General features: G+C 44.4%; 1 protein-coding gene across 1 annotated transcript; it reads left to right on the forward strand.

Moving 5' to 3' along the window:
- Window positions 1–2269: 2269 nt before the first annotated feature.
- TRIM27 (tripartite motif containing 27) lies at window positions 2270–18678 on the forward strand. Its single transcript, XM_059075460.2, has 8 exons — window positions 2270–3059; window positions 4267–4362; window positions 5846–6076; window positions 11388–11410; window positions 13720–13835; window positions 13955–13987; window positions 15517–15543; window positions 17030–18678. The coding sequence occupies exons 1-8, from the start codon at window positions 2640–2642 to the stop codon at window positions 17623–17625; spliced, it is 1542 nt and encodes a 513-aa protein (XP_058931443.1). The 5' UTR covers window positions 2270–2639; the 3' UTR covers window positions 17626–18678.
- Window positions 18679–21721: the final 3043 nt, after the last annotated feature.

The following is a 21721-nucleotide window of genomic DNA, read 5'->3' on the forward strand; positions in this document are numbered from 1 at the left end:
TTGCTTTAGTCTCTCTTACATATATAATTAGATGCAGGCACTCTGCAGTGAATAAGGACCCAGGCTTCTTTACCTTTTACTGTATCATCTTAGTGCAGGCTTCCATCCTCAAGATTGTCTCATGGTCCAGGACAGCTGGTCAACCTCCTACCATCATGTGCACATTCCAGGCTGGGAGAATTAGGAAAGGGGAATGTTAAAAGGGTATACTTTCCAGCTGAGTAGTCTTCCTTTAAGAAGCTTTCTCAGAATGACCATCTAAAACCTTCCACATAGATATCACTAGCCACCCACAATCTCAGGGCCATGTTGAAGTGTGAAAGAAGCGCTAGGTGAGTTGGTGTCCCTGAGCATATCCATAACCAACTGGTCAAGATTTCATACAGCAGAGCTGCTTTCATGAATATACCACAGAATTGGCAGTAAAGGCACCTGGGAAGTATCTTTCAGCCGGGCATATTGCTACCTGGAATAAAACTTTAAGGAAGGAGTGGAGATTGGCTATAAAGTAGTCAATGACAGTCCCTTCCATGTTTTGTTAAGGTTAAAAGCACTGATTAAAATAAATAGCTGTACCAGAAGTCCCAAACTGGAGGTGAGGTCAATTTCATCTTGCAGAGATAATTTTTACAATTTTTAGTGAGTTTCCAACACTTGAAAGTCAATCAATTTCACATAAATCTCTAGATTTCTGCCTTCTCTTGAAAATCAAAAATTTGGCAATATGCTGGGCTCACATTCTCAATGAGAAGTAGCTGCCTCATCCATTCTCCAGTTATTTGCTGTCCCCATCTTTCCCTATTGTGACCCTGGACTGGCCTGCTCATTTAAATTACTTTCTTGTCTCCAGTAGGCATTTGTGTTCGCACCCTTTACAAATGAATAACTGTGATAAAGATAAGAAGTATGCATAAAATGTGACAGTAGGATCATTAATTATTAGTCTAATAATTCAACAAGCGTTGAAGTCCTTTCATATGATTAAATCTATGTGCAAGGCGTAGTGGAGATCATAGAAGGTCTGGAGAGAAGTCTCTGTCCTCATGGAGTTACTAAAGTATATGATCTCAGTTTATTTATGTATACTTTATACTTGATATATAAAGTATGCTGGACTATGTGAGAGCACACATCACTTCCTATTCTAAAAGTGTGCCCTGAATTAGAACCTTGACAGACATGTAAGAGTTATTGAAGTGTTACGTAAATAGGTTAGAGAAAAAGACTAAAAATAGGGAAACTGGTGGAATTGGTCACATTTAACCAGTTACTAACTCATTTAAAATACATTTGCAAACTGACATTGTTGAAATCATTTAGGTCAAAGTATCGTAATGGAAATTAAATTAACACAGGCAAGGCTGCCCAAATTCAATTAAATCGAGAGGAAGGACAATACTGAGAAAATAGCAATGGAAACTAGGATACACCAAGGTAGGGATGAGGGAACAACGCAAAAATTTTTAAAGTTTACTGGATAATGAAAAGAGCCAGTGTCACCCACAGGATTACCAATCTCCCTATACTTCAGGAAGGAGCAAGCACGTTTAGGTTCTATTCAACACAGCTCTATGCAGTGGGTACTTTATTATTTTAATGCATAAACATACTTAGGGTTTAAAAAGTAAAAGTGGTAAGGAAGTCTCCCTCCTTGCTGGGGTATAATCATTCCCATTTCACCAGAGAGGAAACCGAAGCTCAGAATGGTAAACCACTTTGCTTAGGCACAATAGGAAGCAGCAGAACTGGGCTTGTCTGTTTCTGTCACAGAAATGTTGCCGCCTAATAATTAAGCCTTTCTTTTCCGAAACAGAATTGCGAGCGCCTGTAAATGGGGTTTGTTTGATAAAGCTCCTCACAGGCCGGGTGGGGCTCAGTCTGCAACCCTCATCCCTCCGGCCTCCCGGGGAGGCCAGATGTCTCTTCTTACCACACCAACACAAAGCTAGCTTTCTCTCGCCTTTGCTGAGGCCTGGGCACCAGACAGGAAACCCAACAAAAGACCAGGGATCCAGGCCCAGGGCCGCGGAAGCTCGGCGGCGGGCCCGCAGCGTGCAGGCAGGGGATACCCTGTCCCCGGCGCACCCCGCGGACACCGCCTGCCTCTGTGACCGGTATCCAAGGCTCGCGCGCCCGCGCGTTCCGCCCCAGGGGCGGGCGGCGAGGCCTCCCCGATCTTCTGCGGAGGAAATCATCCAGGCCTGAGTCCAAGGAAATCTTGCCGTGCGCAGGAGGCCTGGGCCAAGCCCCGCCCCCGAGCCGCCCCTTCCGCTCGCGCCGGGGTGAGGTCTGCTGGGCTCCCGGGATCCGCTCGGACGCGGCCACGTTGTCCTGCGCCTTCTGAGCGCCCGGCTCTGCGAGTCCAACCGGCGGCGCCCGACCAGCTGCCCCCTCGCATAGCCGCTAGGCTAGGTGGGGTCGCAATATCCCCACGCTCCCTCAGCCGGGCGCAGCGGCGCCGGGTTCCAGCGCGCGGGCGCGTCTGGGATCAGGGCCGGGGAGGAGCCGCCCTCCGTCAGCTGGGCTCGCCTCCCGGCGCCGCCCAGAAGCAGCGAACGGGAAGGGAGCGCGGTACAGCTGGGCTCCGCGCAGCGCTGGGCGCCGGGGCCCATGCCCGTGCGCCCCCGCGGGCTCGCGCCATGGCCTCCGGGAGCGTGGCCGAGTGCTTACAGCAGGAGACCACCTGCCCCGTGTGCCTGCAGTACTTTGTCGAGCCCATGATGCTCGACTGCGGCCACAACATCTGTTGCGCCTGCCTCGCCCGCTGCTGGGGCGCGGCGGAGACCAATGTGTCGTGCCCCCAGTGCCGGGAGACCTTTCCGCAGCGGCACATGCGGCCCAACCGGCACCTGGCCAACGTGACCCAGCTGGTGAAGCAGTTGCGCACCGAGCGGCCGTCGGGGCCCGGAGGCGAGATGGGCGTGTGCGAGAAACACCGCGAGCCCCTGAAGCTGTACTGCGAGGAGGACCAGATGCCCATCTGCGTGGTGTGCGACCGCTCCCGCGAGCACCGCGGCCACAGCGTGCTGCCGCTCGAGGAGGCGGTGGAGGGCTTCAAGGTGAGGGCCGGGCGTGCGGGGCGGGGAGGGGCCGGAGCGCGAGTCGGACAAAGGGAGGAGAGAGCCAAAGGGGCTTCCTTTTTTCCGCCTAGAAAATGGCTGAGCCGGACGTGTGGTTCACAGCCGTCATTTCCTCTCTGTCCGCTCCAGAGCTTCGGCACTCAGATTTGGGAGGAAAACCTGTAGCTGGTGAGGAAGCCAGAAGTCTCCCCACCCCCACTCTCATTTCCTTATGTGCCTCTATGTTTACCCGCTCACGGGCACATTATACATAAAGACGGCCCATGGAGACCCCTCTTGACGGTATAAAAGATATGCGTAAAACCACGTCCACAACGACAAGCTTCAGAGACGCTCGCACTCCTGTCGGCTCCTAGATGATCTGAGACAAAACACAGTCGGACGTTAACTGGCTGTATACACATCAAGCAGAGGCCCATCACCTCTCCATTCCCCAGCACTTCCCTGTGCTCCGTCCTCTTCTAGAAGCTCACGGAAAAGAACGAGCTCCTTACTACCTAAGTCATTTAACCACCGTGAGACTCATAGGAGATAACACAGTTATGAAGATTGAGTGAAATAGAATGATGTGTGGATCCCTTTGTGAACTCTTGAACCAACAGACTGGCACAGCTAAACAATAACGTGGAAACAAAGTTTTAAATATAAAACAGTTGTAAGGCAACATTCAAGGAGTGCATGATCTGTGTGTTTGAGGACTGCAGGAATATGTACACAATTATGTACATGTTTAAATGTGAGTACATTCATGCAAAATTATTCACTTAACATTTATGGTGCTTTCAAAAATATTCTTTTACTCACACTGGTGATAACCCTCTAGTAGGTTGAGAAGGTGGTGTTTGCCCATGTCACACCAGAGGAAAATAAGAGAAGTTAAGTCATTTTCTCAGTACGCGTCTGTGAAAGAGCGACAACTTAAAGCCTCCTAGTCCATTCACCTTTCCACTAAGCCATGCAGTATCCTTCCAAGGGCAGGTAGGTGACCCACCATTTAAGATACAAACTACCAAAGGAGAGGTCTGGTGACCCCTGTGCCCTGGTGATGGCAGTATGGTCCAAGGATAGGCGCTAACCAGGAACTTGGCATCAGGAATGTGGGTTGCACGTGTGATAAGCAGAATAGCCATATTGATGCTATGGTCTGCCTAATCTTGAACTGCCCACCTGTTTTTGCTTTTCTTAGGAGCAAATCCAGAACCAGCTGGACCACCTAAAAAGAGTGAAAGACTTAAAGAAGAGGCGTCGGGCACAGGGGGAACAGGCACGAGCTGAGCTCTTGGTAAGGTTCTTTGGAATTCACAGGTAATATCAGTTCTGCTGGTCACTCTTTTTTTTGTGAGGCTGTTAAACTCACCTTAACCTTGTGCAGTCAGGTCTCCCAGAACTTCTAGGTGTGGGTGGAACAACCTTATATGACAGTTGGGAATTCACCTGGAGAACCAAGGGATTCCCACATTTTGGGGGAAAGGACGGAATAGCTGAGCTTAGAACCCCTAGAGATCTGACCTATCAAAAGTTTAATTTGCTAGCTTTGTGCACATCAAGGTTGATCCCTGACAAAGCTAATACAGGTGAAATTCTTGGGCACAGTTAGCCTCCTTTTGTAGCATTCTGCAGACAGTTGCTGACAGTGGCTTTCTGTAAGCCTGACTGTTGCTTCTTGCTGGAATGTTCCTTTTCTTGACAGTTCAGTTCTGAACTTTTCAGTTTGTTCCCTTCCGCTAGTCTCCCAAAGCCTTAGCAAGTGACTAATGTGCTGATTTGTGATAGGGATATTTGGGGGGTTTGTTCTGGAAAGAAAAACAGAGACTTTTATAATATATACTTATATGTCTACCATCTAAGTGTTTAAGCATCTTTTGAACAATAAATAAAATATTACAAATTCCCGTCCATTAGAGGTGTTTGCATCTGAAAAGCAAACTCTCAGACTAGTAGTGTCTAGCACCATCTTGTGAGAGATTTTGTCAGTCCTGGCCAGGGTGTAGTAAAGAACTGTGGGACTGGTAACTTATTCCCATGATGCCGTAGATCCCACCACTCGTTCTGTTCACAAAATCCACTGAGACCTCAGCTCCCTTTGCTTGGAAATAGGTCTGATGGAAGGAGAATCTTCTAGTGAGCCTGAGTGGATCATTAAGCACACCACTGTGTCCTCTGTTGGGGGATTGTCAAAGCAGGGAAACAGCTCTTCTTTGAGAATCAGGGCACCTGGACATACTTCTTGGCTCTGTCAGTAGCCAATTGAATAGATGGAGAGAGTAATACAATCTCTCTAGGCCTCAGTTTCCTCATTTGTGAGATAGGTAGGTTGGACTAGACTTTTGGTTCTTCAGCGAGGTGAATACTGCCCTCTCCGTGTTGTGTGGGTGTTTGGTTGGAGTGATTGGGGAGGGTTGGGCAAGGATGCTAAATGTCCTACAATGCAAAGAACAGTCCCATGCAGGCAGAATTGTACCCCCCCCACCAGGGTGCCAATGGCATTCTCTTTGCAAAGCACTGAATTAGTTGAGCTTTAAGGACGCTTTCATTTCTAAGATTATATTGCATTGTTTATGCATTGAAAGACTTGTCCCGCTCAGGAGAAGTATAAGCTCATGAAAAGGATTTATAAACAAGGTGCGTGTGCATCACTGTTGCACAGTAAATAGTATACCTGAATGAAACGTTGGGGTCTTGGGGTGGATAGCCAGGGGAGAAATATGAAGGGCTCTAGAAGTAGCCTTTCTTCTGTTCACTGCCTTTGCCTGTTATCCACACAGAGCCTGACCCAGATGGAGAGGGAGAAGATCGTTTGGGAGTTTGAGCAGCTGTATCATTCCTTGAAGGAACATGAGTATCGCCTCCTGGCCCGTCTCGAGGAGCTAGACTTGGCCATCTACAACAGTATCAATGGTGCCATCACTCAGTTCTCTTGCAACATCTCCCACCTCAGCAACCTGATCGCCCAGCTGGAAGAGAAGCAGCAGCAGCCCACCAGGGAGCTCCTGCAGGTAAGGCTTAGCGTGCCCTGCCAAGACAGCTCCTGCTAAAAGGTCTCCCTTCTCTCTTTGTCAAGCAGTATCCAGGACCCCCTACTACCTTACCAACTCTGTGGGAGTAGCAGGGGCTTGCCAAGCTCTCTATTGGGCATGTTGGAGGGGAAATGTACAATAGAGGACCTGGTTGACACAGCTTGGGTCAGTCAGTTGCACTGTCTCATGGAAAGGGCAAAAGGGAAGCCTAATGCCCAGGCCTGTCCTGCACGGATAAGTGGTCTGATCACAGGCTCTCGACTTCTCTGGGCCTCAGTGACCTCATCTACTCATTATGTAATGAGGGGTTTGGCCCACATGTCATTTAAAGACCCTCCTCACTCCAGTTATCCTGTAATTTTAACATGTATGTGTGCATTACCACAGCCACAAAACAAAGAAACGCTTGAGCGGGAGTGGTCAGCCCAAGCAGTCTTGTGATTTAATCTTGGTAGTGGAGGTGATAAAGCTGCAATACACCCAACCCAGGAAGACTACTGGAAATGAGCTGATGCCTGACTGTCATTTGTTCATTCAATGCATATGAATCGTCTATTCTGGGTCAGGCACTAGTCTAGGCCCCAGAATTAAGTGTTGAATAAACTCTCCTGAAATTTAAATTCTAATGTTGAGATCATATGATAAAGAAGTGAGCAAGCAAGTATCATTGGTGTTGATAAATGCTATTATAAAGGGGCTGATAAGATAGGGTTAGGATCAGCAAATTATGGCCCGCCACCTGTTTTTGTATGTCCTGCAAGCTAAGTATGCTTTTTACAGTTTTGAATGGTTGGGAAAAAATCAGAAAGATGTTATTTCATGATATGTAAAATTATATAAAATTTGAATTTCATTATCCATACTTTTTATTGGAACATAGCCATGCCCATTCATTTACGTACTGTCTGCTGCAGCAGAGTTGAGCAGTTGTGACAGAGACTGTATGGCCTTTTCCTTAGAAGAAGTTCACTGACTCCTGCTTTAGATTAAAACGAGAAGCCTTAATCTTGAGCCTTAACTAACTCTAATATTTAATTGCCAGGGAGAGAAGGAAGAGCTTGCAAAGGGAACAGTTGACCAGAGAATGTGGCCAGGGAGGAAGAATGTTGCAGGAAGGAGGGAGTGGACAACAGAATCTAATGCAGTTGAGATGAAATAATATAAGGGCTGAGATCCATTTGGTTTAGAAACATGGGCATCATTGATAATCTTGATAATAATCATTATCATCTCAATGATTTTCATCTCAGATAATCATTGATAATCTGCCACAGTGGAATAATTTGGTCAGGAGCCATATGAGGGAGAGTTGTGACAGAGAGTGAATGGAAACTGGAAGAGTAAATGACTACTTCAAGAAGTAAGACTGTGAAGGAGATATTTTAAAAAAATACTTGGAGGTGAGGTAGGATTGTGGGGCTTTATGGGGAGGGGATGCTTAAAGAAACTAGCTAAACATATTTTAAAAGAAAATATGGAAAGTACCACCTATGTTGTGAGGATTCAGGTGAAGAAATTTACTGAAGCTATAAGGATGAACTAATCACTAATGTGCTGTTTCTGAGAAGGCAAAAGGGAAAGGTAACTAAAGCATACGTGTGGGACTTAGTTTTGGAAGATCCTCTGTTGTATGGGAAGAAAGGACGGTGGGGGCAGGTAGATGCAGGCAAGTTGTACACTTTGGTAGCTAAAACCTGTTGGCTTTTTTTTTTTTTTTAATAAATTTATTTTATTTATTTATTTAGGCTGCATTGTGTCTCCATTGCTGCGTAAGGGCTTTCTCTAGTTGCAGCGAGCGGGGTCTACTCCTCGTTGCAGTGTGCGGGCTTCTCATTGTGGTGGCTTCTCTTTGTTGCAGAGCACGGGCTCTAGGTACACGGCTTCTGTAGCTGTGGTTGGCGGGCTCTAGAACGCAGGCTCAGTAGTTGTGGCGCACGGGCTTAGTTGCTCCGCAGCTTGTGGGATCTTCCCGGACCAGGGCTCGAACCCAAGTCCCCGCCATTGGAAGGCGGATTAACCACTGCGCCACCAGGGAAGTCCCCCGTTGGCTCTTATTCTCTTTTGAAGTTAGAAAGCAGGACCGTCTGCTCCCATTGAGCAGGGGTTAGAGAAAATATGACCTTTGAAGAATGTGGGAAAGTTCTGAAATTATTGTTTCAGAGTATGGGAAAGCCATCTGGTTTGTGAGATGTATTAGAATTACTTGGTCTGTGAACATCAGTTTATACTGGGACTTGTCTGCCCAGTTGTGTTACCTTTTTCTTGTCCCTGCTTTTTCAGACTGTGACTGCTCTGGTGCCAGGCATAGGGAGAGCAGGTAGTGGGGCTCATTCAGGATTAGGGCTTTGCAAGATTTGAGGTTTTCGTTTTGTTGTTTTTTGATTGTGATAAAATATACATAACCTAAATTCACCATTGTAATCATTTCAAAGTGTACAACTTAGTACATTTAGTAAACTCAGTGTTGTGCAACCAGCACAGCTATGTAATTGCAGAATACTTTCATTACCTGGAAAGGAGACCTCGTACCCATTAAACAGTCACTCTTCATTCCTTTCTACCCAGTGGCAACCACTAATTTGTTATGTATCTTTATGGGTTTGCCCATTTTTTTAAAGTAGAAGTTATTTGTGAGAATATTTTTGAACACATGGACCGTGAAATAAAAACTGGATGATAGGGACTTCACTGGTGGCGCAGTGGTTAAAAATCCACCTGCCAATGCAGGGAACACGGCTTCGAGCCCTGGTCCAGGAAGATCCCACATGCTGCGGAGCAACTAAGCCCGTGCACCACAACTACTGAGCCTGTGCTCAAGAGCCCGTGAGCCACAATTACTGAGCCTGCGCCTGTGTGCCTAGAGCCTGTGCTCCCCAACAATGAGAAGCCTGTGCACCGCAACAGAGTAGACGCCACTCGCCAGGACTAGAGAAAGCCCACGTGCAGCAACGAAAACCCAACACAGCCAAAAATAAATAAATAAATTTATTCATTAAAAAAAAAACTGGATGATAAGGAAAAGTAGAGAAAAAAGAGGGGTTGTGGACTCCGTGGGGAAGAGGGGTCATGGTAGTAGTCATTTGAAAAGTAAGCTGAATCGTACTTAATGGGGGAAAATTAGAGCATTCCCACTGAGGTCAGGAAGAGGGCAAGATGTTCACTTATTGTCTACCTGTATTTAACATTGTATGTATGTGTACACACACACAGAGGAATATTAGGCAACTGTAAAAAAGAAAAAGGAATATACCTATGAACTGATACAGAGTGCTTTCTATAATATATTGGTAAGTGAAAAAAATAAAAGTGCAAAATATAGAGTGTGCTTTTTGTGTAAGAAAGATGAGATAATTGGAAAATACATGTATCTGTTTAGTTTTGCAAAGGAAAGACTGGAAGGATAAATCCGAAAATAATGGGAATGGGGAGAATGTGATGAGAGGAGTTACGAGAAAGAGTGACAGACTCTGTCTGGCCAAATCTTGGATATTTTGAGCACCAATATAAGTAAGAACAGTAATGGATTATAACCCCTTGAATAAAGTACGAATTGATGCGTCCATACTAATAATAAATAAGGGAAAATTCTTCCTTCCAGTAGAATGCTGACTAAGTAATGTAGAAGGAATTTTTAAAATTAATTAATTAATTAATTAATTTTTGGCTGTATTGGGTCTTCGTTGTTGCATGTGGGCTTTCTCTAGTTGCTGTGAGCAGGGGCTACTCTTTGTTGCGGTGCGTGGGCTTCTAATTGCAGTGGCTTCTGTTACGGCACATGGGCTCTAGGCATGTGGGCTTCAGTAATTGTGGCAGTAGTTGTGGTGCACAGGCTTAGTTGCTCCGCGACATGTGGGATCTTGCCACACCAGGGATCAAACGGTGACCCCTGCATTGGGAGGCAGATTCTTAACCACTGCACCACCAGGGAAGCGCTAGAAGGAATTTTGAAGGTAGAAAATGATTATTTGGCAACTATCACATTAAAAGTTAATTTAGACAATAATTATTGACAGATGCTAAATCTAAGGGGAGGGCGAATTCGATAGGGACTAGCATATTAACATAATTTCAAGTATCACTTTTAGGTTACTTGTTAATTACAAAAGGAGAAATAGTAGCTATAAAATATCACCAATAAGGGACAAGTGAATATCATGTTTATTTAGAAGCAAACAGCGTACACTAGTCAAAGATGGTACAGCTAGTCAAAGATGGTACAGCTTGGTGGTGCAGAGGTTAAGAATCCGCCTGCTAATGCAGGGGACATGCGTTCGAGCCCTGGTCTGGGAAGAGCCCATGTACTGTGGAGCAACTAAGCTCGTGCGCCACAACTACTGAGCCCGCTCGCCTAGAGCCTGTGCTCCACAACAAGAGAAGCCGCCACAATGAGAAGCCCGCACACCACAACAAAGAGTAGCCCCCACTCACCGCAACTAGAGAAAGCCCGTGTGCAGCAAAGACCCAACAGAGCCAAAAATAAATAAATAAATGCAGTTTAAAAAAAAAAAAAAAAAAAGATAGTACACTTTAGTTTAATCAGGACAGCAATATCTGGGAAACCCAAATGGAGAGATATTCTATAAAATAATTAGCCAGTGTTAAGGCAATGTGTCACAAAAGACAAGAGCCATTCCAGATTATAGACTCTTGTCATCATAAAAATGCAATGAACGATCCTGGATTACCTGAGTGGGGAGGGGAGTAGCTGTAAAGAATATTAATAAGACAGTTAAATTAGATTATGGACTGTTGATTATACAAGTGTATCAATATTCATCTTCCTGAGTTTGCTAACTACTATAGTTATATAAGAAAATGTACTTGCTCTTAGGAGGTACAGAATCATAAAGGGGTAAAGAGATATAAACAATGACCTCTCAAATGATTCTAAAGATAAATATGTCTGGGAAAAGTATACAGGAGCTCTTTGTACTAGCAGCTTTTCTGTGTATTTGAAATGATTTCACAGTAATAAGTCAAAGAAATCAATCAAGCTAGACAGGCAGGCAGTTGTGGTCCAAGGGTGGGATGCTTGAGTCAGTAAATTTGAAATCTTGAAATCCTTGACCAGTGTGCAGGAGGAGAGCGCAGGAAGTGCTAGAATAGCGAATAGTGTGCATCCCAGTTTCCTCTGCCCACTTTTTAGCTCCTGGACTGTGACTTGTGCTCCTTGTCTCACTGTTTTCTCCCAGGAGAGCCACCCCATAGTTGGGTTTTCAACAAACATCTGTGAGAGAAAATGGAAGTTAGGAATGATTTCTCATGCTTATCCTTTTCCTTTCTCTTACAGGACATCGGAGACACGTTGAACAGGTACAGTTTTCTCTCTCCCCCATGCTAAATCAAACTTGAAAGGATTTTCCCTCATACTTAGAAATTCTGGAAAGAGCGCAGAGCCTGAGGACATCTTACCAACTTGACACGTGTCCCTCCTGTCCCTGAACCGAATCACTAGTGTGCAAAGAACTAGATGGAGTGCAGCTCTTCTCAGTAAAACTCAGGAATTATTCACAAATTATGAGGGTAAGGGGTGGAGTAGGGGGTCCATTTGGGAGGGTGCTGGCGGTTTATGAGGACACTTCTATGGAGAGGGTAGAGACTTACAGGGACTTGGGCAAAGTGCAAGGGCATTTTATAGTTTTTGTTTCCTAAACATTTCAGAATCCTTTCTTTTTTGTTATCTCTGTGTCTCTGTTTCTCTCTCTTTTTTCTGTAATGGGGAAAATATGGTCTAAGAAAAGTGAGACCAGCTCAGAATTATATAATGAGTGATGAGTTACCTGGATTCTGGCTCTTGTTCTCATTATTTCTCTACTGTATCATCAGATGGAAAGTGAGGAAGAGCTACCTGGGAGTTGGGACATGACCGAGCAGGAGAAGCCCAGAATGTGCAAGAAGCCAAGATTAAATTATGTTTTCAGGGTTGGATGGCAAGGACAAATGGGATAGGCCTTGGGGGCATAATGTTTGGTACCTGCTGGGGCAGAGCCTGACTTTGAGGGAACTGAACTTTGAAGCTAAGTAAAACCCTGAAGGGTGAAAACCCTCCAGAGGAAATGCAGCTTGATTATGTGGGAGCATTGGAGGAGATATGGGGGGGTGGCACATAGATGGGGTAGGATGGCTGGGAGGGCTATGTGGACAGAACTGTTGATAGAACTGAGCTTTTTGAGGGCTGCTGAGATGGGATGGTGATGAGCTGGAACTTGTACTAGTCCCTGCCAAGTGACCCCAACAAATACTCCCTTCACTTTTACCACTACTTTTACTTTTTGGTTCCAATCTAGCTCTGAACTAACAGGGAGATAGAGCCTTTAGATTTTAGCATTTTGGGACGTTAAGGTTTGGGTTTGGCTGTCTGAGTTAGGAAACCCCAAATTTCATTGGCTTAAAGGCTTAAACATAATTTTAAAATTTTGTCACCATTAAAAAATGTGTAAGTAGGTAGCCCAGGGCTGGTTTGGTGGCTCCAGTGATCATCAGACTCTGAGGTTTCTTTCCATTTACCCTTCTGCCATCTGTAAGATACAGTCCTCATTCTTACAGTCCAAGATAGTTCCTAGAATGCTAACCAGCAGGAAGAAGTTAAGTCACATCACATAGCTTTTTATTTTATTATTTTATTTTTTTATATAACCAGAAACCTTTTTAAAAAAAATAAATTTATTTATTTATTTATTTATTTTTGGCTGCATTGGGTCTTTGTTGCTGCACGCAGGCTTTCTCTAGTTGCGGCGAGCAGGGGCTACTCTCCGTTGCGGTGCACGGGCTTCTCATTGTGGTGGCTTCTCTTGTTGCGGAGCACGGGCTCTAGGCACACGGGCTTCAGTAGTTGCAGCACGTGGGCTCAGTAGTTGTGGCTCGCGGGCTCTAGAGCTTAGGCTCAGTAGTTGTGGCGCATGGGCTTAGTTGCTCCATGGCATGTGGGATCTTCCTGGACCAGGGCTTGAACCTGTATCCCCTAGCATTGGCAGGCGGATTCTTAACCTCTGAGCCGCCAGGGAAGCCCCACATTCCTTTTTAAGCAGACTTCTCAAATTACCACAAGATACTTCTTACCTCTCATTGGCCAGAACTCAGTCACAAAGTCAAATTTAGACCAGTCAGGCATGAACCCGGTAAAATTTGGAAGATGGGAGAAGGCATATTGGGTGGGCAACTAGCAGTCTTTGCCATAGACCCCTTGAGGGGGGTGGTGGGTAACTGGGTATTGTCCAGAGAGTACCTGTCTGTCTGAAGATGTCATTCTCGCCATATTTGGGAACCTGAGGATTATGGGTCATTGCCCACCACAAATATCAAGGACTTTATCATGGAATCTAGTGCTTTCTGGCAAGGTCAGGCTTATATTCAGTTTAATTCAGTAAATCTTTGAGGACATGCCATGTGAAAAGCCAGGAGCTAGTACTGTGGGGGAATAAGAAGGTGAATAAGGTGTCTCTCCTCTTCTGGTCCAGAGGATCATAGTCTAGAAGGAGAATAGGAAAAAGCCTAGAGTGGCTGCTTTTAAAGACTGTCCACCTGTGTTGGCCAGTTTAGCCCAGGTTTGTCCTGGACCCTGAAAGGTTGTGGAGTTGGGGAGGGATTCACTTGTTTTTTGTTGTTGTTGTTTTTAAACTTAGGGCTGAAAGAATCAGGATCCCTGAACCCTGGATCACACCTCCAGATCTGCAAGAGAAAATCCACATTTTTGCCCAGAAGTGTCTGTTCTTGACTGAGAGTCTAAAGCAGTTCACAGGTAATGTAAGAAGAGGGATCCATGAGGGTTTATGCTCTCAATAACTGTATTGCCTGAGAGGATGTATTTTCCAGCCAGATAATGGGATGCAAACTAAACATCTTCTTTTCTCCCCTTAGAAAAAATGCAGTCAGATATGGAGAAAATCCAAGGTAAATTTATCTACTTAATGGGCTTTTGACATTGAAGTTTCCCGGGAAGATGAATATCTGCACTAAAGTGTGGGAAAATGGGAAATGTGTGATACCCGCTGGCCAGCCTCCCCTGATATTTTACATCTTCCTTTTTGCTTTGTTAATTTTTTCAATTAATAGCCTCTTGTTTCAGTTTGAAGCCTTTTAACTATATGCACTCACTTCTTAATCTACATTAACGGAGGAGAAAAATATGCAACCCAATAATTAATCCAGAATTAGTTTGATTATTTAAAATTATTTTTAATTGAGAAAGAGGATCAACAGAAACTATCCCAGCTACATTTCATTTGAGCTAGTATTTGTAGTTATAATTTATAGAGTTTCTGCTGCGTGTGGGCACTGGTGCTGACCAGGAGAGGAGGAATCAAGCAGCCCTCACTGAGGCAGAACCTCGAGGGAAGTGGTTAGGAACAGGGATTCAGGAGTCCGGCTGCCTGGGTCCTGGGCCCAGCTCTGCCACTTGATAAGGATTCTACACTGTAATTTCCTCATCTGTAAAATGAAGAGGATAGTAGCTCTTACCCCACAAGGTTGTAAGGATTAAGTTAAATTAGTTACCATTTCTAAAGCCTTTTAGAATGGAGCCTGACAGGTAATAAACCCTATATTTATGTTTATTAAATAAAATGTTCAAGGTATTTAAGGGATGCTCTTCCTAATACAGAATTTTCTGCTCATGATCACATATGAGCATACAGCTCATATGGCTGTGTACTAAATGCTAAAATTCTAGGCAGCCTGGTAGAATCTGAAATCCTTATATGTAGGTAATCCCTTTTCTCATTTAGTACAAATTACAAATCTCCATAATTCTGATAATTTCCTTTATATGCTAAAACTCTATTTGCATTGTATCTTTTCACATACATACTTTTTTCACATCTAGCAATGTAGACCTAGGGAATGCTCACAAGCAAAACAGGGAGAAACTCCACTTAATAGCAGAAGCTCAGACATGACGTTCCTTGATCTGACCCTCATTTATTTTTCCTATTCTCCTGTCACTTAAAAGGCTCACTAAGAACATATTTGTGAAAATGCTTTTTCAACTGTAAATGCATTTTACTGCAGATGGTCTTGTTTGCTCCAGCTTGGTAGTAGATGTCACTTGAACCACTCATCCCCTAGAACAGGTTGCTTATGAAAGCCAAGAGTTATGTATGATGCAGACTTAGAACCTCCATCTCCCCCTGCAGAGCCAGCTGGCCCAATGGAGGGTGGAATCCTTAATCTTGGCTCAGTTTGGTCCCATATGCTACCAGTCTCGGGCATGTGGTTATCCTTTTGCCCAAAGTTTCCAGTCCCTCTTCCCTTTGAGCTCTAGGCTGGAAGATGGAGTCATACACTGTATGAAGAATTCAGTGCATGACTGACAACAGGGGTTCTGGGGTGTCTAATGGAAACCATTGCTTTATGATGACTCTAACCAAAGCTCCGTCTCTTAGGTATGACTTCTGTAACTTCTTTTCTCTTTTGTTTTTTAGAATTGAGAGAGGCCCAGTTATACTCAGGTGGGTGATAGGAGACGAAACCATTTGGAAAAAGGAGTAAAAATCCTTATCAACGTAACTGCTATTGTGAATGATTTTGGAAAGTGCCTAAATTAGGATCCTTTAGGTTACATGTATGAAAAATGATAATAATCACAAAAATACATCAGTTGTTTCTATGTGTTTATAATATCTTTGCCTCCTAAAATGCCTCAGACAGGATTATAGAGGTGAAACTACAGTTTCCAAAAAGTAGAGCACTGCCACTGCTAGTACACTGGTATGCTGCTCTACCCACTTAGCCTTGGGCAGTGTGTGGTTTACAAAAGGCAGTCATCCTTCCAAAACTACTGAGCTCACCTCTTATTCTGAGTGCTTGGGACAGTCTAAGAGGAATCTGCTGTCATCCCTTCTCTGTGCCTCAAAGCAAGAGTTGAAACACTCCCTCTCCTTGACCATCACTTTCACCTCAGGTTCAGAGATACTGGATAAATCTATGACCTCATAGGTACTCAGAACTGAGGTTTGTACTTTCCACAGTCACAGGACCGTCTTCTGTTTCATGAGATCCTCCTCATGAACAGAGAGACTCTACATACAACAGGTCTTCTTTCATTGATATCCCCTGGCTGTAATCCATATTTAATTCTTTCAACAAGTATTAATTGAATACTTTGCTTATGTCTTACATTTCCTAATGTTGCGCAGGGTACTGTAGAGGGAACAAAAGAGCATAAGACACCGACCTATCCTTGGAGTTAAATGTCTGGTTGGAGGTAATGAGGTATACCCATGACATGAGGGAAAAAAATGGGCAACTGTTGTGAACAGATTTTTGAACCAAAAACCAAGCCTCTGGGCTTCTTGGTCACCTCCACCAGTTGCCTGTCATCAGCCTTTTGTGGGACTCAGTCAACCTAGCTGAGCTTTGTTTCAGAGAGAGAATGTTTGGGAATCTTCTTCCTGAACCAGGTATGAAGAGCAAATGAGAGAATATATGCCAGTGATTTTAAAACAGGAAACCACCACATGATTGTAAGATGCATGTGGGACTAGTGTCTTTATCCGACATAATGTGAACATTCGTATGTTTCACAGCAGATCTGTTGATATTTGGTTGTAGAGTGCTGTACCACACGCTGTCTATCTAAATTCTGTATTCTGTGAAACTTCTGGTCCCCAAGACTTTTAGATTAAGGGATTGGACATGCATGTAAGAAAACCTCAGATTCAGCTTAATAATGGATATTGTGGTTTAAGATGTGAAAAAGCAAATGGAGGTAAAAATTTCAGTACTTTCAATATCTCCTAGCTAAAAGAAGTAACTAGCTAATCCAAACAGTAATTTTTGGAATGTCAATTTCAGGATCTAATTGAGTGTAAGATGAATGTGCCTTTGTTGGAGAGCTCTTATTCTCTTCTTAGGGGGTAGGAGAAAAGCTGGGTGTTCAGAGTGGGCTTTCCTGGCGCTCGGCTGACCTTCCTCTGCCCTTGTGTTCCTCTGCAGTGGATGTGACTCTGGATCCAGACACGGCCTACCCCAGCCTGATCCTCTCTGATAACCTGCGGCAAGTGCGGTACAGTTACCTCCAGCAGGACCTGCCTGACAACCCTGAGCGGTTCAATCTGTTTCCCTGTGTCTTGGGCTCTCCATGCTTCATCGCTGGGAGACATTATTGGGAGGTAGAGGTGGGAGATAAAGCCAAGTGGACCATAGGTGTCTGTGAAGACTCAGTGTGCAGAAAAGGCGGAGTAACCTCGGCCCCCCAGAATGGATTCTGGGCGGTGTCCTTGTGGTATGGGAAAGAGTACTGGGCTCTTACCTCCCCAATGACTGCCCTCCCCCTACGGACCCCTCTCCAACGGGTGGGGATTTTCTTGGACTATGATGCTGGCGAGGTCTCCTTCTACAATGTGACAGAGAGGTGTCACACCTTTACTTTCTCTCATGCTACCTTCTGTGGGCCTGTCCGGCCCTACTTCAGTCTGAGTTACTCGGGAGGGAAGAGCGCAGCTCCTCTGATCATCTGCCCCATGAGTGGGATCGATGGGTTTTCTGGCCATGTTGGGAATCATGGTCATTCCATGGAGACCTCCCCTTGAGGAAGTGAACTCAGGCCAAAAGGGCCATTGACCACACTCCTACCCCAGGCATAAGGCATCCTGTTGCCTTGACACTTCCTGCCCATCACAGCTGGATGTCCTTACCACTTTCCGAGCCCTGCAGTGCAAGACAGGATGTCCACGTTCTCTGCCATCCCCTCCCTTCCCACGAAAATTGTGAGATGTAATGAGAAGAATTAAGATTGCCCAGAAATAAAAACCACATGTCCACCTCCAGTGTTCCACACTTCTTGATCTTACACATTACTGGAGGGGATAAAGAATATGGATAATCTTGGTTCGGAGAGCCATTCAAGATATTTAACACCTTGGCTCAGCCCCACATAGTGATCATGGGTATTTGCTGTCATTTCTGAACTAGGGCTTCTTTCTAAGAACCTAGAGCTGGACTAGAAAGTCCTATCAGCATGGCTCCCTTTTGTCCCAGTTTTTCCTCCTGGGAATAGTACCTCTACCCCTGATTCCCAATTGGCCGTAGTTTTATTAACTCCATTAAAGAGGTCTATATGTGTCTTGATTAGTTACCATTATTTTACAATAATGGTGGGAAATGGTCCCACCTCTTTTATGAGATAATGTTCTAATCAGTGTGCTCTTTTCTGTCTTTTTGAGGGCTTTGTCAGCTCCCTTCATTCTAATGAAAAGTGTATTCTGGTGCTGGATGCACGTCATCCAGGATAATTTTCTGCCCAGCACCATCCATTGTTCCTACATCCCCTCCCACTCACATTTGTGGACTGATGGTCAGTCATACACTATCCCTGGAAGGATTCCGGGGCAGTATGCCAGGGATTCAATGACTTTTGTCTCCTTTTCTCCCATCTCATTTGAGGGATGGGAGGATTTACCTTTCTAATATGTGTACCATCAAGGGGCACTTCCACCCCCATGGCCACTGGGTCACGAGGTGTTCTGAGGTCAGAAGACCAAGGCAGATCACTTTGAGAAAGCTCCCACAGTGGCTCTTAGTCCTGCTTCTCTTTGGGTACATGCTCCTCTGTTTGAAAATAAAGTGAGTATGGATGTTGTTTACACTGTTGTTGTCTTCTGGGTCTTGGTAGGATTGGGTTCATATGGGTCCAGAATCCCATTCTGGCCAATATTTTACTTCCAACTGGATGATAAAAACAGTACCTTGTTATACTGCTTTCTAATGGTGCTGGGAAAGTAGTGTTGGACATCCACAGCCTACAGCTGTGACAGGAGCTTTGTTAATCCTGTCACTTCACTGGGAAAGTTCTTTCAAGTCCTTTTTTATAACAGTGGGGTAATGCAGCAATGCTTGGTGTACATCAAAGGGCCCAGAACTTGCTTCCCAACAGTAGCAGCAGCCTAAGCCCTTGGGGGCATGGAGGTCACCACGTGCTAAAGAGGAAAGGTAGGCTGAGAGAACAGCTCCTTTCCAGGGTATTTGGATCTTTCCTGCTTCTGGACATGGCCTCAGAAGACAAGATTTTGTGGTCTTACTTAGTCCTATACCCAGCATTGTGGTTCATGGCTGAAGATCATGAATTGGTGGTATGTCCTAATTCACTCATTTATTCTTCAGGTTTTAAGAGAAATAACCAGGAGCTAAAGAGGGGGGGCTTCCATGAGGCTAGGTTGGCTTTTGCTGAATGCTCTCAATAGATATAAATACATATGATAACATATATGTATATAAACTACTACACAGATACAGAGCAGTGCTTAGCACATAATATGAAGTGCTTTATGCACAAGGGCTTATTTAATGCTCATAACAACCCTGCAAAGTGGGTACTATTGCCTTTATTTTACACAAGGAAACTGAAGCACAGAGAGGGTAGTAATTTATCCAAGGTGCACAGTTAGGAAGCAGCAGGGCCAGAATTCATACTGAGGTGGAACATATGACTATATACATCATATCCTGCCTCACAATATCTATGGATTATGCTTTTCCACATGGGAAAGCAGAACAGAAACTGAAGGCTTGGAGTGCCAGTCTGTTGACCTGGGACTTTAACAATAACTCTGTCTACTCTAGACTCAGGATCTGCGACTGGAAAACTAGGTGAAGAGACCCAGTCAGAATCGCATTCCAGTTTCACTTAATGTAGTACATTGGGGCAGGGAGGAAAAATAAGAACCCACGAAGGGGGTACTTTGCTTGTACCAGTCCAAGAAAATGTGCGCCTAGGATAGACTCCCTGGTCCTTGCTGCTGGACTGATGGAGCTGTCTCCAGGCTAACTTAAAGGGTCTCACATTGGGTCTGCTTTATCTCCAGTAGACCCAGTGCTTCAGGAGCAGCATCTTGAATTTTTATTAACAGCAGCACCTGGAGCAGTGATAAGCAGCCTTGTTGGATTCAGCAAAGCTACTTCCAGTTTGAACTGGGATCTACTACAATAGTGAATCTTAACAATGCTGAGTGGAAAAAAAAAGTCTTAAAAAACTCTACCTCACGATACCCTTTTTATAATATGGATAAAAGGACTGTGGTTACCAATGGGGTGTGTGGGAGGATGAGATAGAGGAGGAGGATGTGTGTGGACCTGTTTCATACTGTTTATCATCTGATTCTTTTGGGTGGTGGGTTTAGAGTTATTAAAAACAATTTTTTTTAACCTGACATTTTGAATGAAGTTAAATGAACCTTGTAAATGATTCTAAATTTACTTATCTGCAGAAGGGTAAGCATTTGAATTGGTTGAGTCACAATATGGACCCCTTTAGGCAAACTTGGGCCCAGTAGCATTCTCTGGCTCCTCTCTGTTTCTTCTCAAAACATTTGAAGTTGTTAATTACACATTAGGCCTTCAACAGCTCATTCTTTTGTTCTTTTGCGCCGGGGGAAAAACTGTGTTTGTCTTCAGCTGCTCTAGTTTTTTCTGATACTGACCCATCAGGTACAGAAGAGCATCTTCCCCAAGAGCAGACAAGCCTAGAAGGGACAGGTTCAGAAAATGAAAGGGAACTGGGCATGGCCCCTGCCATCCAGGATATGCAGTTGAGAAGATGAGAGAATACACATGACAATTAAAGGCAACACTTAAAAGCACTAAGAAATTAAGAGCAAAGCTAGCATGTAGTAAATAGATCCATTTGTTAATACCTTCAGTTATCTGTGATCCTGACCGAAGTATGGATGGAAATCACACATCTCTCAGCAAAATAAAAAACAAAACTTGAAAGCTTAGTGTACCAATGGTGGGTGGATTTCTTCTTCACAAATGCGAGACAATGATTCTTTGATTCAAATACACAATTAACCAGTGTTAATTGTGCCCCGGCTGAACTTGACTATTGAGAATACAAGAGAACATGACCCTGTCCTTGGAAAAGTTAATAAAGTCAATTAAGAGGAGAAAAAATAACATGAAGAAGTGGAGATCGACAAAAGACCATTTGCGGATAAGTAAAACATTGTGTGCCATAGGAGACCTCCTTGTGGACCACGGTAGTGGGAAGAAGCTGAACACTTAGGTCTACATTTCTTCTTCAGTGTGCTTTTTTCTTGAGGCTGAGAGGTTGGTACCTAGTAACTTGGTCCTGCAATAAATTTTGACTTGATCATGTAATTAAATCACAACACTCCTGAACCTCCTTTAACCCAGTAATTTCTTTTCTTTTGACAACCCATTTGTTTAATTTTTTTAAACATCTTTATTGGAGTATAACTGCTTTACAATGGTGTGTTAGTTTCTGCTGTATGACAAAGTGAATCAGCTATATGTATACATATATCCCCATATCCCCTCCCTCTTGCATCTCCCTCCCACCCTTCCTACCCCACCCCTCTAGGTCACAAAGCATGGAGCTGATCTCCCTGTGCTATGTGGCTGCTTCCCACTAGCTATCTATTTCACACTTGGTAGTATACAAGTGTAAAATATGTGGCATACGTGGCATATATCCATGCCACCCTCTCACTTCGTCCCAGCTTACCCTTTCCCCTCCCTGTGTCCTCAAGTCCATTCTCTACATCTGCATCTTTATACCTGTCCTGCCCCTAGGTTCTTCAGAACCCTCTTTTTTTTTTTCCCAGATTCCATGTATATGTGTTAGCATATGGTATTTGTTTTTCTCTTTCTGACTCACTTCACTCTGTA

This window comes from Kogia breviceps, chromosome 10 (genome assembly GCF_026419965.1).
Source record: "Kogia breviceps isolate mKogBre1 chromosome 10, mKogBre1 haplotype 1, whole genome shotgun sequence".
Classification (NCBI taxonomy): Eukaryota; Metazoa; Chordata; class Mammalia; order Artiodactyla; family Physeteridae; genus Kogia; species Kogia breviceps.

Excerpts from the sequence above, each read along its gene's own strand:
- TRIM27 (XM_059075460.2), top strand. The coding sequence starts at position 2,640 with ATGGCCTCCGGGAGCGTGGCCGAGTGCTTACAGCAGGAGACCACCTGC. Across the intron at positions 6,077-11,387 it reads CCACCAGGGAGCTCCTGCAG|GACATCGGAGACACGTTGAA; the intron begins GTAAGGCTTAGC and ends TTTCTCTTACAG. Across the intron at positions 13,836-13,954 it reads GAGTCTAAAGCAGTTCACAG|AAAAAATGCAGTCAGATATG; the intron begins GTAATGTAAGAA and ends TTCTCCCCTTAG.